Source organism: Tamandua tetradactyla, chromosome 6 (genome assembly GCF_023851605.1).
Source record: "Tamandua tetradactyla isolate mTamTet1 chromosome 6, mTamTet1.pri, whole genome shotgun sequence".
Taxonomy (NCBI): domain Eukaryota; kingdom Metazoa; phylum Chordata; class Mammalia; order Pilosa; family Myrmecophagidae; genus Tamandua; species Tamandua tetradactyla.
In genome coordinates this window covers 174,209,130-174,225,871 of record NC_135332.1, presented here as the reverse complement: position 1 = coordinate 174,225,871, position 16,742 = coordinate 174,209,130, and the positions used below count along the sequence as shown (strand labels likewise).

The following is a 16,742-nucleotide window of genomic DNA, read 5'->3' as shown; positions in this document are numbered from 1 at the left end:
CTAGCTCTTTTCCAAAGGCCCAGACGACAAAGACCAAATTTGTTTAGTGATCCGGTTGCTGGAATAACTGCTTAGGAACATGGCCATAGCAACTGTGGTCAGCTAAGGATAGAGAGTGCCCATCCCCAAAACCCCCAAAAAGCCCATACGTGACAAGAGAAATCCCTCCTTAGTAAAATCAGAATGTTCTTTGGGCTGTTTATAGCAGCACATCGGATTCAGAGATTTGGCCTGTCTCCCGGTGAGATGTGACAAGTATAGCCTTCTCATGGCTTCGGTTAAGTGAGTTGAAATGTGGGAGACATCCTTGAGCTAGCTTGGCTCATGTAGCATTATGTTTGCAAAACTGACACTGTGAAAAATTAGCTGATTTTCTCTATGTAAAGATAATTCTCTTTTTGTGGCTTTTTTTTCACTTCATTCTTGAACTGATAGAACTATTTTCCTGAATCTCCTGTTTTGGTTGCTGGTCCACAGCAAGTAAAGCAAAGGTCTCTATTTGCAGTGAAGTTTAGGGTTCCCAAAAGGTGAGGCAGAAACAGACACTATATACCCACAAATAAAGAATACATTAAGGGGTATACAAAGTTTTGAAAGAGTTATTCCAAATCCAGCTCAGAAATATTTTCAAGAAACTTTAGTTGCCTCATCAAAATTAAAAGAATTTTAACCTAATTTAGTATCAAGCAAAACCAACTTTTGTAATCAGTCAGAGCTGCAGAATACAAAAAATTCAGAATCACATATTAATCATCCTTTAAGCCCTATACAGAGAAAGGTTGCTTCCTAACTCCTCTTCAGATGTGAGGTCCAGAGAGATGAATTCAAAGCTATCAAGCTAATTGAAGGATGCAGAAGTTTCTTACTCTTGAGCATCAGCACCCCCCCTTCCCCACTCCCCATGTTCCGAGGGTTGCAAGATTGGTTAGTTTTTAATCTTGAAGCTAAAATGATATAATAGATCCATGGAGTTTTTAGAGTTAGAAAGATGCTGAAAGATCATTTAACCTATTGTATGAAGCAGCCCTGGAAAGGTTAAGAAACTTATTTCAGTTCATACAAGAAGTTAGTGACAGAACCTGAATAGAAAAATAAAATGGGCCTTAAAACTGTCAGACCAGATCTTCTAGTTTCTTACTCTCCACGTTGAGGAAGATGGTCTGTCTCTGACTTGCCTGCCTCATGGAATAGTCATTAGAATCAAATGAGACAATATATGTGGAAAGCATTTTTTAAACTGCAAAGCTGTGAACTGCTGTGCAAGAATCCTATTGGGTTAGTCATGCTGTGCACATGGATTTTTCTATAGCGGGCTGTGAAGGTAGTGTGATGTCATGGTACCCCTCCCACAGAAGAAGTACTCAAGAACAAATATTATTTGTGGTCTCTTGGCTTAATTTAACAATGTTTCTTAAATAATTAAGAGCTTATGGAACTGTGGTTTTCTCCCATTGTATAATTTCATACCTATTAGATAGCCATGACAAAAACTTGTACCTGACGTGGAGGTGCCACCTCACATGAAATGTTGTGAAGATGAAATGGGAGGTACATAGAGCACTTAGGTCAGTGCCTGCCACGTGGTAAGTGCTCCACAGAGGATAACTCTGCTGCTGCAGCTACATGGTTAACATTCTCAACTTCAAAAAGACAGAGCCCTTTGGGAGATAGGGGCAAAAGTGAAGTCACCCAAATCTGCTCAAGGAAAAGGTGCTCTGAGTAGTAAAACCAGGCACATGGTCAGCACTTAACTCAAAGACAGGATTAGCTAAGTAGATGAATAATAAATCACCTTTCAAGAAGCTTAATTAAGAGCTAACTTAAAGTTAGTTCCTCAGAAAGAACTACCTTTTAAGCTTTTCAAAACATGAGCAACTGATAAACTCACTACTGTTCATTCCCATCTATTCATTGACATTCCCCTAGAATCAGGAATTGTGTAGCCACTCATGTGACTACATTTAAGAATTAATCCTACATTCCACACATAAATTCTGTAGTGTAGATTTCATTCTTCAAACAGGCCTGGGTCTGGTAAACTGGCAGTGATTTGGACAAAGCCGCAGAGAGCCTGGCATTCTGAGAGCAGTGATAAATGCTTGTGGAGTGAGTTCCTGAATGCTCAGGGTCAATGGGAAATATTGAACAAGGAGATGCTATCCTTGCCATCAGGTTAGGTAAAGAGACTAAATTACTGCCCTGAATTAAAGAATAATTTGCAAGTACCAAACTCTCTGAGGCAGGTTATTGTGTATAAAGCCAGATCACAGATGCCTAGGCTGCTGCAAGCTCCCACGAAACCTTTAAGGTTGCCCTTTCTCCTCTCCCAGGAAGCTTTCTTTCCTGAAGAGACTGTGATTCCTTCCCTCATCAGTGCCAACCTTGTTCCTGGACTTGTCTCATTCTAACATTTAGCCAAGCTTGCTGAGTTTCAGAGCGTTCATCTGAAAAATAGGAATTGTATGTCTCCCTTACTGGACATTGCTTAGAGAAAATGAAATAATGTCTGTAACATAACTCACACATAGTGAGCATTCAATAACAGAGTTTATACTGAGCAGCTTCAATTCAACAAATATTCTAAGTACTAGGAACAGGGCAAACAGTAGAGAAGTAGCTCCTGCTCTCTCAGAGCTCACACTCTTGTGGGAGAGAAAACGGGTAACTGTACCGAGAGGGCAGGGCAAGGTGCTGCTATAGGCACAGGAAGGAGAGAGGCCTCATATTTTTAGAGAGGGTCAAGGGCTTTCCCAAGGACAAGACAGCTCCTCCGAGACAGTGGCTGGGATGAGCCATGCACCCCTACACACAGGGAGCTCAGTCAGTGTTTGTTGAATGCATGAACAACAACAAAAGAATCAGTGACACAGTTCTATATAGGAAAGGACCAGAGGCTTTGAGAGGTTTCTTGCAGCAGTTGAGACTCGAAGGAGATAGGGATTGGATATGTAGGGAGAAGGAAGAAAGGGGTTTTAGACCGGTGGATTAGTTATCTATTGTTACATGACTAATTATCTCAAAACTTAGAGGTTTAAAACAACAGTTTCTATGGGGTCAAGAATCTAGGCATGGCTGAAATACATATCTGAATATGATTACAAGGAGAAATGTTAGAATTAAAAAAAAAAAAAACCTGGAACTACATTATACAAACAGTGAACCCTAAATTAAACCATGGACTTTAGTTAATAGTACAATTATAAAAATGTGCCATCAATTGTAATAGATGTTCCACACCAATGCAAGGTGATGGTGGTGGAATGATATATGGGAATCCTGTATTTTATGCATGATTATTCTCTAAATCCACAGCTTCTCTAATAAGGAAAAGAAAATCAATTTAAAATTTAAAAAAATTAAATGTAGGCATGACTTAGCTGCATCTGATTCAGAACCTCTCATGAGCCTGCAGAATGTTGGCTCCAGGCTCCAGGGGTAGATCCACTTCTACACTCACTCTCGTGGATGTTGGTAGGTGTTGAGTCCTCATGTGGCCTCTCCATTGGATGACACATAACATGGCAGCTTGCTTCCCTAGAGCTAGGGCTCCGAGGGAGAGAGGGGGCCCAAGATGGAAGCCACCGTCTTACTGTACCTAATCTTGTGCAAGACATCCCGTAGCTTCTGCTGCAAGTCAGTAAGTCCAGCCCACACTCAAGGGGAGGAGAATACACAAGAGCATCCTACAGGGAGACAGGTCACTGGGGGCTGTCTTATAGCCTGCCTGCCATGGGGGTTAACAGAGTAGAGCAGTAAAAGAGAGGGTTGGAAACTCAGGTTGTGGCCACCTTGTTTAGAGATCCCTAACTACAAGGATAAAAAGATTCCATTTTATCTTATAAGCCAGCATTTCTAAAACTTTAATGTGCATTCAGATCACCTGGAGAGATTGTTTACAATGCATATTTTAGAGCCCAAGCTGCACAGATTCTAATTCAGTCTATTCTGGAGGCAGACCCAAGAATACACATTTATTGCAAGTACCCCAGATGATTCTGATACAGGCAATCCAAGAACATAATTTAAGAATCTCCAATAAGCAGAGGAAGAGCTATTGTTCTTTGATACAGCTGTCTCCTGCCCTGAACACAGAGAAATGGGCATTAAATGTGGTGAGAGGATCTCTAGAACAATGATTCTTAGTCCCATATTTGAGTGACCTGAAAATTCTTTCAGAATGCCACTGTAAGGACTACATCACCAGAAATTTTTGTTTCATTGGTATGGGCATGAAGCTTTGGCGTTGGTATTTTTAAGAAACTTTCAAAAGGTGATTTAACACCTGTCCCCCCATCTCCCACCCCTGAGCTGAAAACCACTGGTCTAAGACCTTGCTATTCCAAGTGTGATCTTCAGACCAAAACCATCAGCATCACCTGGAAGTTTGTTAAAAATTCTGAATCTCATGCACTACCTAGATCAACTGAATCAGAATCTGCATCTCAACAAAATTCCCCCGGTGATTTGTATGCATATTACAGTTTGAGAAGCAGTGGTCTAGGGAGTACCATAGTTTTTGAAAACTCAGAAATGTAGACATGAATCAGTTTTTCCCAAAAGCTATCCAAGAATTCATATTTGTAAAAGTACAACAGAAGGTTTCTGATATGCAGCCCGGTTTTGGACTCACTGATAGTCATCTATCCCCAAATCAAGTTACAGATAACTTACATTAATAATATAATAAATATTCTCATTGAGGTGGGGGGGGGAGGGTGCAGGGAGAAGCAATGACATCCCGCCCCAGAAAAATGTACCCAGAGGAAGGAGGGGACACTCATAAAACTAAGTCACGTGTCCTGGGGATTTGATAGTTGACTTGCTGAAAATCTTTCTGCAAAATGTTTGCAGCAGTCATGCCCAAATACAGTTATGTAAGCATTTTATACAGTTTCTCCGGTTTTCCTTTGAGAGCTGTGGCAGTAATTAGAGCAGAAAGAGAAGAAAGAGAAAAGACTTTCTCAGCATGTGACGCTGGCCTACTATCTTGAAAGTGCAGAATGGGTGATTCATACTTGGTCAGGAAATCTCTTCCTATTAGCCCATACTGATGTGTTTCCCCTTCTCTTGATTTTTTTTTTTTTAATCTGGTAGGAGGGCTCCATATTAAAGCTTCCCATGGACCATCTTCCTTGATTCATGCTGGGTTTGTGGGTGCCTATTTTTATCAGTCTCCCCTATTCCTTTTGAATCTCCCTGCACCAGCCTCCTTGCAGGCAGAAAGTGTTCCCTGTGTCTTTGCCTTCAGGCATGGCCGCTGACTAAGGCTAAGTCACCTGACTGCCAGGGTGTGGAAAGGGAAGGAAAGGAAATCCTTGTTGTGCTTCTTGTGAGGGACAGCATTTGGGAAAGCATGAGTAATTGTTAAAGAACCCACCCCAAGCCATCTTAATTGTTTACAGAATTATCATGAAGGAGACTGAAGAACAAACAAATAGCTCATGTTGTTTTCTGTGTAAAAACTCAGTGGGGAGAGTGCACAGTGTAGTAACTCACTGGCATCCCACTGCTGGGTGGGTGACTCAGTGTGGTTGTCACCTGCCTTTGTTTCCCCATCTGCACATGGAAATAATCACTCTTTCCTTCCAAACCCAGGGTCCTTCTGCTATCGCAGTCCTGTATGACATGTTAATATATGTAAATACTACTTCTATTGCCAACTGTTTCAGGCACAATCAAGCTAATGTTTTAAAGCCATCTTCTAGGTCTTGTTTTTTGCCTTAAAATTTCAAAGATATACTTTTATTTGATCTCCCACATGGAAGACCTCTGTGTTTTCTGCTTTACTGAAAACAGGATGCACAAGAACATTTAAAAAAATCTACCTTACTTAACCCACAAATGATTTCTATGGATGTGAATTGAGTTTGCAGAATGTGCCAGGGACTGGCCCTGGGGGATACAACAATGTGGATCTTGCCCTAAGGAAGTTTACTGTCTGGAAAGGAAGAGAAAGCATAGCTCTGATGCAAGGTAGAAAATATTCAGTGCCATTGAGACTTGTGGAAGTTCAGCAGTAGTAGTAGCTCCAGGGGGGAAAGGGGATGGATTAGAAAGGCTTCTGGGTAGAATTAAGAATTACATTTTTGCTGATCCCTAAAAAATGAGGGTGCAGAAGTAAAAAAGAGTGAGGTTATATCTGTATTTTCTAGCCAAGGAGAATCACAATGCTATCCACAGAAAGAGCAACAGGGCAGGTCGTCCCTGAAAGTACCCAGCCTTGAGTCACACGGTGCTGGGTGCCATTCACTTGCTGTGACTGCTCAAGTTCCTAACCTTATCTAGGCTTTGGGTCTTAATTTTTTCCCTTAAAATAGATAATAATTCTTTAATTCTTTATAAGATAAGTTCTAGTTATAATGCATGTAAATCTCCTAAGTTTTAGGTCAGGTATGTAGTACGCAATAAATGAAAGATCTAGAGACCTCAGAAGAGATTTGAAAAGCATGCTGATTGTGATTTTAGAAACAAGTTTGAAATAAATATATATATTTCATCAAACAACCTCTGCAGCCTTCTGAGAGTCTAACTGGCTAGGCCCAGGGATGTGGAATAAGAGGGCTTTGGCCTGGCCACCACTCCTGGGCCTGCCAGGGTGAGCACAGTGGCTTCTGGGATGTATGGTGTCATCACATAGAGTTGTCTGAGCTGAGGCTGCATGTTGGGTACGCTTCTGAGGTGTAAATTTCATTATGAGGCATCTCCCAGGTCCTGGGCCTTTGAGGGGATCTTGGCAACAGAGCTGAGGTATCCAGATGGGGCCCATGTGAGTTGGAGACACCAGCAGGAGGTCCATGTGAAATATCCAAGAGACTGTTGGGAAAGTGTGACAAGGACCCAGGAGGTAGCACAGTCGGGGTCAGGGCAGGGGAGGCCATCTGCATAGAGAGGGCTGCTGTTGCCAAGGAGAGGGCCAAGGAGACCCTTTGAGAACTTGAGGGGGGAAGAGGCAAAGGAGCCACAGAAACGCAAAATGCACTGAGTATAGGCCTATATCTCTGTACCCTGCTTTCATGGTCGAGCTCGGGACCCAACACTCAAGGGGCTCGTGAGGTGCCTCAGGAATGAATAATGAAAAAATCCAGTAGTGGATGTCAACAAAGCAAATTTTATGTGCTTTTTCCCATAGTGGCTTAATATAAAAATGAGTATGTGGCTCTCCCATCCCCCTGTTGTACCTCCTGTTGAAGGGGTCGGGGAGGTACTTTCCTCACAGTGGGAAGAGTGTCCTGGGTGTTGCAACCTCTTTGAATGTGACAGCTGATGCACCAACATGCAAGCTCAGGAAGAGCTGAGGTACATTCTGTCTCATCCTAGAAGACCCTATAATTCTTTAACCTCAGAGGTACTTGTAACAGCTTTGGAAGACTAGACCCATTTTTAAGAGTGATTTGACATAATAGCCAGTATTTAATGGCAAATAATGTTTGGGAAGTTTTCTTCTTACTGTACAGGCCCTTGGCAGAGTTAGCAGGAGAAAATTAGCTGTCACCTCCTGTGTCTCCTCTGCCACCTATTAATCTTGCCTCCCCACCCCTTTTTGAGTTGTTTGACGGCAAGTTTATTGTTTTTTGTTTTGTTTTGTTTTTATTTCATCTTTCTTTATTCTGCCAGAATTGCTTATTTCCTGACTAAGCCAATTCTCAGATTTATTTTGCAGAAAATGCCCCCTTCAGTGCTTAGGGGTTGGTTACTCATTTTGGAAGTTGTCTGAGCTCTTTAAAATCTTAAAAGCTTGTAAGTCTGCTTTTCTGGGGTCTAATATAATGTTTCTCAACCTTTTTTAACTCATGCCCTACCAGCCAAGAAGATTTTGTGGCATCTTCCTTTCTGTAGCTTCTATTACAAAACAATAGGTGGGTTTGTGTGTTTGTTTCCCAAATATGAAATTGTAATATGGAATATCCTTTTCAGTCTTAAAACTGTTCCTCCCTGCTGTTGCCCCCAGATATCTAGTTTTGATCTTTCATCCTAGTTGAGACATACTGCTCTCCTTAAGATTCACTGGCTTTAGAAAGATGGAAGTAAAAGTTTATTCACCCATTTCTTCAATAAGTATTTATTATAAGCCAGGCCAGAGAAAAACCTTATCTTAAAACCTACAGTCCAAAGGGGGGAGACAGAAACTAAGCAAAGCTATAAATACTTATCGACTGTAAAAGGTGATATGAAGGAAGTAAGATACAAGTATGTAGAGGCGTGTTAGACATTAACCCTTTCAGTTTTGAAACGATGATTCAGGAGGCCAGATTGTGCTTGGTCTGCAGTACAGGTTGACTCTTTGATCTGATCACCACTCAAACCAAATTCATATACAACTTTGTTCAGAAATATAGCCTCATTTGCATATTGCCCTTGACAATATTTGTTTCTAAAAATTTTTGTTTCAGGATTTGGAATCTGATTAAATGACTTCTTAGATGCACTGCATCAGAAAGTCCCTAGGTGGCGTGAAAGATAAAATTGCTAGAGAATCTCACTATTGTCTATTATCCATTATCCATTTATCTATGAGGGGCAAGTTGCATTTCCTTATACTGAGCATTTGTTGTTGTTTTCCTCATATGCCCAGCACAGGAAATGCTGCCCTGGCTCTCAGGAACAGCAGTGTCGTGTTACCAGACCAGCACTTTGCCAGTTCCCAAGACCTTAATCACGTTCCACATATCTTACAGAGTTATTAGGAAAATCAAGGGAAATCACATATACAGATACACTCTGAAAACTACAAAGCACTGTAGAAATGCAAGGCAATTATAACAATCACTTTATTGTTACAAAAATAAAATAGTTTCTGAAACCTCAGTGACTGATACCATAATTAGGCATCGATTTGGGGTAACAATAAAGCTTCTATTATATATTACATCAGTAGACCAGAGAATGAGGTGTATACCTATGGCTATTTAATCCTAAACCTGAGATTAACAGGATTCACTCACAAAACTAGTCTGTCTTTAAGAAATAATAGAAATAATGGTTTAAGTCACTGTTGTTACTTACTGGTAATTGTTGAAGGGGAAATATATCAAAGCTTATTTTACCAAGGAAGGGAAGGCCAGCTGTAATTAAGATTTTCTTCTAACACACAGAGTGTAAAAAGCTCTTTTGGAGCCTGTCTGGATCATCAGGTATCTACAATCCTGTGTTAAACATTTGGTGTGGCAGTGTTCTTAGCTTTTTTCTTGTTTCTTTCCTTTTTTTTTGGTTTGTTTGTTTTATGTTTTTTTGTTTATGCTTGCAGAAGCAATTACCTGTGACAGTTAAACCATATACCTGGTAATACCGTATTTCATAGAGATGTATAGAGATGTTGCTGGAGTGCTGGCGTAGAGCCCAGCATGCATCAGCCACTTGAATCAACAAAACCAATAGTATATTGACCCTTGCTACAACAACTTTTAAAAACAAACCTCAATTCAAAAGTCTACTTTTATGATAATGTTTTTTGCAGAATATTGGAATCATTACTGCTATCTTATCTTTACCTCTGGAGAAAGTTGAGTCTTTTTTAGTCTAAGGAAATCAGTACCTAATTCATAGAACTATTGTCCAGGCTTCCAGTGTAATCAGTAATTTACAGTGCTTTCTAGAACAATTCAGAATGGGAAGGAAAAAAGAATTTTTGGATTACTCCTTTTTCCAGGTAACTCTTAACATTAGAAATTCCATTATTTAGAAAAGTTTTTGTTTTTAAACTTTAGGCTAAGTTTGTTAACTGAATGAAGAAGTTGTAGTAGAAAGAAAAATACTATCATATGAGTCCTTATATTTTTCAAACTGTGGTCCATTGAAGGTTTGGCCTATACTCTGCTCTTTCTTTATTGATTTTGCTGGCAATGCTTGTGTACCTTCTTTCCAGTAGAATTTTGTAATGATTCCAGTGAGTCTTTTATTTAAAATTGTGTGTTTAATTTTGCCCAAACCTAAAGGATGTTCTAAAGTCATTAGCATTCTCTGTTGACTGGCATTTTGTCCCTTAAAGACACATCCTCTCCCTTCTTTGTTGTAAATTGTACTTTATCAGCAATTTTTAATACCCCAGTTTGTGAGTTATTGGACTGATGGGTTTGGCCATGTCCACCCTTTTTCTTGTTTCTGTGTATCACACCACGTTTTGGCATGTGAAGGTATTTGGTACCAGCTACCCTGTGTCTTTGAAACTGGGATTAACCTCCCTCCCCCTTCGCTTCCTTTCCAGGTCCAAGTGGCCCACCTTCAACACTCCCTCTGAGCGCCCAGACCTCTAGCGGTAGCTCCACCCTGTCTAAGAAGAGGCCACCTCCCCCACCTCCTGGACACAAGAGAACCCTGTCCGACCCTCCCAGCCCACTACCTCATGGGCCCACACACAAAGGCGCAGTTCCTTGGGGTAAGTTATCCTAAAGTCAGGCCCAAAGCTGTCCAGGGCCAGGCATTGCCTGGCACTCCACTGGGCAGTGGACAGTAACCATTTTCAGAAAACATGCTAAACTGCACACACACACTGGATGAGGACTCAGATATAGATGAGAATGTTCATACCTACCTCTTAAGGCCAAGAAACACACTGAGTAATACTTAGGACCACTAAAAACCATCCCTGGTGATAAGGTACTTGACATTTCCTGTGCACCAGATACTGTGCTAAGCATTCCACAGAATCTCATTCTATCATAGTAGTCACTCTGTAAGGTAGGTATTGTTTAACCTCCTTTACAGACTGAAACAATAGCATACAAAAACAATGCATTCATTCTCCTCGCAGCAGCCTGAAGGGTTTTCTTAAAACATAAATCAGATCATGGTCCATCCTCTCCTTACACCAAAATATGACAGCCCTGCTGATTGGGTTCTTATCTTATACCCCACTGCCCCATTCGTGGCTCTGCTCTTGGATACACCCGGTTCTTTCCCTCCTTTGAGCTGTCCTGTTCCTGGAAGTCTTCCACACTTTTGGAAAGACTCTGCTCCCTTTCATCCTTCAGTTCTCAGCTTGGACGTTTGTCTCCCTGACCCTCCGCTTTAAAAGAACTTCCTGCCTCCTGTTTCCTTCATGGTACCTTATCACAGTTGAAATATATTTTATTTATGTCTCTTTACTTGTTTTGGGGGGTCTCTCTCCCCACTCAAATGTAAACTCCTTGGCAGCAGGGAAGCTTGTCATCCTCGTTCTTGCTTGTGTTTTCAGGACCTAGCGTGTAGTAGGTACTTTGTAATCTCTTGAAAGTAAATGAACTTACCCAGAATCATTAGTGTAACGTCTTCCGTGACATTGACTGCAAGTAACAAATTCCTTTTCACAAAGAACACAACTTTCTCTGCCTTTTTGGTTCTCCAAAACTCTTTACTAGTTTGTCGGTTGATTAAGGCTAAAAACCAAGTCTCCTGACTACCAATTCCCGGTGCCCAGCAGTGTCCTGGCCCATACTGCACCCAGCCACACTGTGCTGAAGGAACATGGTGGTTTGTCAATCTCACCTGTTCCTTCCAACAAGTATTTTTGTAAACTTTTTTTTTTTCAGCTTTGGTTTTGGTTTTTTTATTGTAGTTATACTAAGAGGTAGTTTTTAAAAGTCTCCTCAAAAGCCTTATCAGGTATTCTGAATTTTTGGAGTTTTCAGAAAAAGCCATACTACCTATTTGTAGATTGGCACACCTGTTATCTAGCACAAATGCAAGGGAGTGTGTGTGTGTGTGTGTGTGTGTGTGTGTGTGTGTGTGTGTATCCATCTTTCTGGGTGTTTGGCTGTTCATTCTTTGACTCAGTACACTTGTTTTAGGCATTAACTATGCCCAACAGTTGGACTGTCTCAATCCATATAAGTGAGGGAGACAGACATGTAAACAATTAAAATGTCTGTACTTTACTGATAGGGTCAACATGGTAATGAAATACGAAGCTGAAAAAAATAGCATCATCCGTGTTAATGTGGAAAAAGCAAGAGAAGTCTTCAGAAAGAAGGAGACTTTGAGATGAATTACAGATTGGTTTCCAGGAAAAACAAGCCAGGAAAGCAGAGTCGGGGGCTGTAGGCAGTAGCACACATATATATGAATATTGGGGATGTCTTTGGCATTGACAGAGGTTGCTTTCTAAGACCTTCAGGAGTCTCCATATTTCATCAGAAACAATTTTACCCCCAGATAACATTCTTTTGAAAGTCACAACTTACCTTGCAGATGTGCATACCACAAATCACAACTTAACCTTCTTTTCAGATTTCGCTAAACAGTTAATCCTGTTGTTTGGCCAGTTTTACTTCTGTGGAGTTTATAATGCCTATACTTACCTTACAGAGTCAAGCATCCCATGATTAAATTTACCTAATTTTCTGTCTTTGGGAGCATCATTTTTTTATTTTTTTATTTTTATTTTATTATTTATTATTATATTATTATATATATTATATATTATTTTATTATATATTATTATTTTATTTTTATTTTATTTTATTATTTTTTTTACATGGGCAGGCACTGGGAATCGAACCCGGGTCCTTGGGTCCTCTGGCATCGCAGGCAAGCATTCCTGCCTGCTGAGCCACTGTGGCCCACCTGGGAGCATCACTTTTTTAGACTTCTGTTCTTGCACATCACTCAGTCACAGGGCTAGCAGTGGCCCTCTTTTTTTTTTTTTTTAAGGTGTGGCGATGATGGTAGGGCCATTTTTCACCAGAACACAAAGTCATTAGTACTTTATGAGAATTTACTGCCCACCTGGCAGAGAATTGGGAGCAATGAACCCAGCGAAGATGTGGGCACTAAGCAATCTGCCATTCTGCTGATTTCTCTCACCAGTTAAAAGCCTCTTGTCTATAGCCAGCCTTGAGGGTCAAAAATCAAAATCCTTCCTCAGTAAAAATGACAATTCCTACATTACAGATGTTGAGGGTTACTCTGAAATAACCCCAAATATTAATTTCAGAGTTGTTAAGGATGTTCTTTCTGTGTTGGTGTATATACACATATGTGAGATACACACTAGGGCAGCTACAGATAAAGGTCAGTAGCAGGCATGTGTGCACATACCCTTCTGAACTTCTCACTAGACAAGTTGAGGTCGCTCTCACCCTGGTGTTCACACTTAACGTTGTTTGACCACTGCTTGATTTTATCTTTGCCGTGTCTCCTGCTGACGTTATGATGCAGAGTCAAAGGCCAGGGCCAGGCTTGTTATCAGGGAAGCACACAGGGAATCTGACTCCTAGGCATTATTTCTCTATGATGTTAGCTCAGGAAGATATTGGCCTTTGGACCACCAGAGATCAGGGCCATGGAAGGTAGCTACCATGTACTGGGAAATGGTAGAGGAGCAGCCTTTTAGGTGTCCCAGGCTTTACCTCTTACCCCTATAATAGGACATATTTCTCAATCTAGAATATTCTTCCCTTCACTCCTTTCTGTTACTGTATAATCATCCTTAAAGATTTCCCAGTGACTTGCTTAAAAGGCCTTTCCTGGTCTAGACATCACCTCCACTGCCACTCTTTGTTCCCCTGTGGCATAAGGGTTATCACAGTGGCTCTGTTTATTTATGAGTCTCTCCCATGCAATATGAACTTTCTATGAGGGTGTGTACTATTTCTCTTTTGGTAAGAGCTAAGGGCTCTAATGTCGTACTGCCTGGATTCTCATCCTATCCCCACCACCTGGTATCCCTGGGCTTTTCAGCAAGTATCTTTGAATTGTTCTGTGCCTCAGTTTATCCAACTGTAAAACGACGCTAGTACCTGTATTATGCATAGAGTTATTATGAAAATTAAATGAGAAAGACACATAAAGTAACAGAGCTTAGAACATACAAAGCACTCAACAAATGCTAGCTGCTTTTACTGTTATTCTCAGCCTAGTATTTTGCTAGATGGATAAACAGACATGGAAACCTGTGTATGTTTCTTGAGGCTGTTGTAATAAATTACTCAAATCTAATGACTTAAGACCACAGAGATTTATTCTCACTTGGTACTGAAGGCCAGAAGTCCAAAATTTGCCAAGGCTGTGTTACCTCAGGGACTCCTTGAAGAATCTGTTCCTTACCTCCATGGTCACAGTACCTTCTACTCCTCTCTCTTCTCTCTGATCTCTCAGTGCTTGCCTTTCTATTTACTACCCAAGTAATCTACGGTAACCTCTTCATTCCAAGAATCTTTAATTTACTTACATCTCCAAAGACCCTTTTTCCACATAAGGTAACATTTACAAGTTCCAGGGGTTAGGACTTGATATCTTTGGGTGGCATTAAGCAATCTCCTACAATCTGCCCTCAGACCCCAAAGATGTACATCCACACACAAAATATATTCATTGTATTCATTGTATCCCAACATCGCTAAAAGTCTTAACCCCTGTGTTCAATCTCCATAGAAGGTGCCAGCTATCATGTAGCTGCCACATGTACTCCTGTCCCTGCTGTGCCTCAGTTTTCCTTGTCACAGATTCAGAAGGAAAAGTTGAGGGTTGTGATTATTGTCAGGAGCTCACACTTCTTTCCTAAATTTTAGGAAAGTAATCTTTGATAAATCCCTTAATCTAAAGAATCAAACTCGTGAAGTAGTTAACTTGTGAAGTAGTTAAGACTTGAGGGTTCCTGCTAGTATTAGCCTCCACTCCCAGTCTGTTCAGAGGTCACCTGTTCATGCTACTCCTTTCTTGCACCTGGCAATCTCACTAACCATCCACACAGCTAAAATTGTCGTCACCTCCATGACATACCTGTATGTAGCACAGCAACCCCTTTCATCAGCCAGGAGGATATTTCTACCTGTCAAGTTCTGAAGCTGGTGCTCTTTTCTGGTTCTCCTACAGTATTTCTGATTCTGGTCTCAGGGGTGCTTCTGGCACTCAACTCCTTTGCAAAGTAGGCTTGACTGACAGGTCTTGGCTCTGCTGATGATCACACTTTTCTCTGTGCTGATTGTTAGTCCTGCTCAATCATTCATGCTGGCCTCAGTGATTCTTTTCTATGAGGAGGGAGCCTTGTCCAGGAAGGCATGTATTAAAGACAAAGTTTTAGATGATGCTAGTAATTAACAGTTTCCCCAAGTACAAGGAGTGGTTTGTTAGTTTGCAAACCAGAGTCCAGTGTAGATAGGTGGTACGTTTAACTGTTTAAGACTATACAACTCAGAAGGGGCAGAGTCAAGAATATTTTATGGAAGATATAGAGCTTGGGTTGGGCTTTGGAAGATGAGTATAAAGTCAGGAGGGAATAAGCGAGATTATTGATGATGATGCATTTGTGAGAATGGGCCAGAGCTTTGTAACCTTTAATATATCTACTTCACAGAAATCTGTGCTTCCTTCATTACAAAGGTTCTTTCCCCTCCCCAATTCCATTTTGTATCTTCATAAATTCTTGATACAAGTGAATAGCCTGTAAGAAAAAAAGGAAATGTCACTTTTTTATTAAGAATCTTTAGATAGAAAGCTTCATATGTAAAATTTAACAGATTTTAATTTATACATGCTCTTGCAGCATGCCAGGCATTGTCTTTATATGCTTTATCTAATCCGTAATAGTCCCGCAGAGTAGGAATGTTATAATCTTACCTTGAAGAATAAGGACACTGGTTAAATGACTTGCCCAAGGCCTCAGAGCTGGTGCATGGGGAGCCATGATTCATCCCCAGCCTGGGGAGCCATGACAGCCGGTGCTTCTCACCCTGTTTGTGCTGCTCTGACAGCACATATCAGAGACAGTCGAGTGTTCCCACTGGCTGCTTCTCCTCTCAGCAGTTGTTTCTTTGCCTCTGAAGCTCAGACATGGGGAAGGCAATCCACTTGGCACAGGTAGCCCAGAAGGTAGGAGCTCTCCACCTGGCTGTGATTCCTCATCCTCTACAGTGCTAAGCCCTGCTGTGCAGCTGCACATCTGCCTGGGCCGGGAGGGCCATGCTGGGGTTTTCCCTGCAGAGCCACAGTGTCCACAGCACCCATGTTACTTAAGTCCCACTGCTGTGATGAATTCAGCCATCTGTCTCAGGAGACTCCTAAGGCAGATTTTTGATAAGAAAACAAATAGGCCTGTGGCAGATTTGGGTTTTATGGGGACATCGTGATTTTTGAATGACATTTCATTAAACCTCCCCTTTTGAGACATAAGAATTTGTGATCTACCTTATAACAAACTATCTTATAAAACACAGTTTAAATAATTAGGAAAGAAATGAGGGCAAAGAAGAATAAAGTCAGCAAAGTAAAGTAACATCCACAAGTGTAATCTTTTCTCAAAATGCATATCAGGGGTGGGCCAAGCCCCTGCCAAGCCCAAGGACCTGGGTTCGATTCCCGGTGCCTGCCCATGCAAAAAAATTTAAAAAAATAAAAATTAAATTAAATTTAAAAAATGCATATCAGATGGTCATGAACAGTGGCTGGAAGTGGACGCTTAGGTCTCAATGGGAAGGAGCACAGAAAAAAATATCTAATCATCCAGTTCATGGTGGCCATGACATTAACTGTTCTTACTCTCAAGATTTTTATAATTAATACCTGAGCGCAATTTCCCTGAGACCTTTGTCCTTTGGAGTCCATTGAGTGAAGTTTCTGCATTGCGCATTGTGATAGTATAATGAACAGACATTCTAGAGGCCTGAGATTATTAGATCTGGGTTCTACCTACTTTGCTTAGTGACCTCTGGGAAATCACACACATTCTTCGTCTTTGGCCACTGGACTTAAAACTGCGTAACCTTTTTTTTTAATGTAGAACTGATAAAGGATAAAAAGCTGTATCATAAATTGATTCACTTCTTGTATTT

At 40.9% G+C, this 16,742-nt stretch overlaps 1 protein-coding gene and 1 long non-coding RNA gene across 6 annotated transcripts in view; one reads left to right on the top strand and one right to left on the bottom strand.

Annotated features, from left to right (window-relative positions):
- The window catches only part of ASAP1 (ArfGAP with SH3 domain, ankyrin repeat and PH domain 1), a 401,437-nt gene that overhangs the window by 362,957 nt on the left and 21,738 nt on the right, over positions 1–16,742 (top strand). For all 4 annotated transcript variants that reach the window (XM_077167668.1, XM_077167667.1, XM_077167671.1 and 1 more), the window contains one exon: positions 10,202–10,372. In XM_077167668.1, coding sequence (XP_077023783.1) covers positions 10,202–10,372 — 171 coding nt within the window. The remainder of the gene's footprint in view (positions 1–10,201; positions 10,373–16,742) is intronic.
- Positions 15,236–16,606, bottom strand: LOC143689056 (uncharacterized). 2 transcript variants are annotated; one of them, XR_013178515.1, is made up of 3 exons: positions 16,474–16,606; positions 15,532–15,971; positions 15,236–15,355 (listed from the first exon to the last, which is right to left on the bottom strand). It is a non-coding gene; the product is annotated as an uncharacterized LOC143689056 (long non-coding RNA). The 2 variants fall into 2 exon arrangements; XR_013178514.1 differs by having other exon boundaries at positions 15,532–15,888.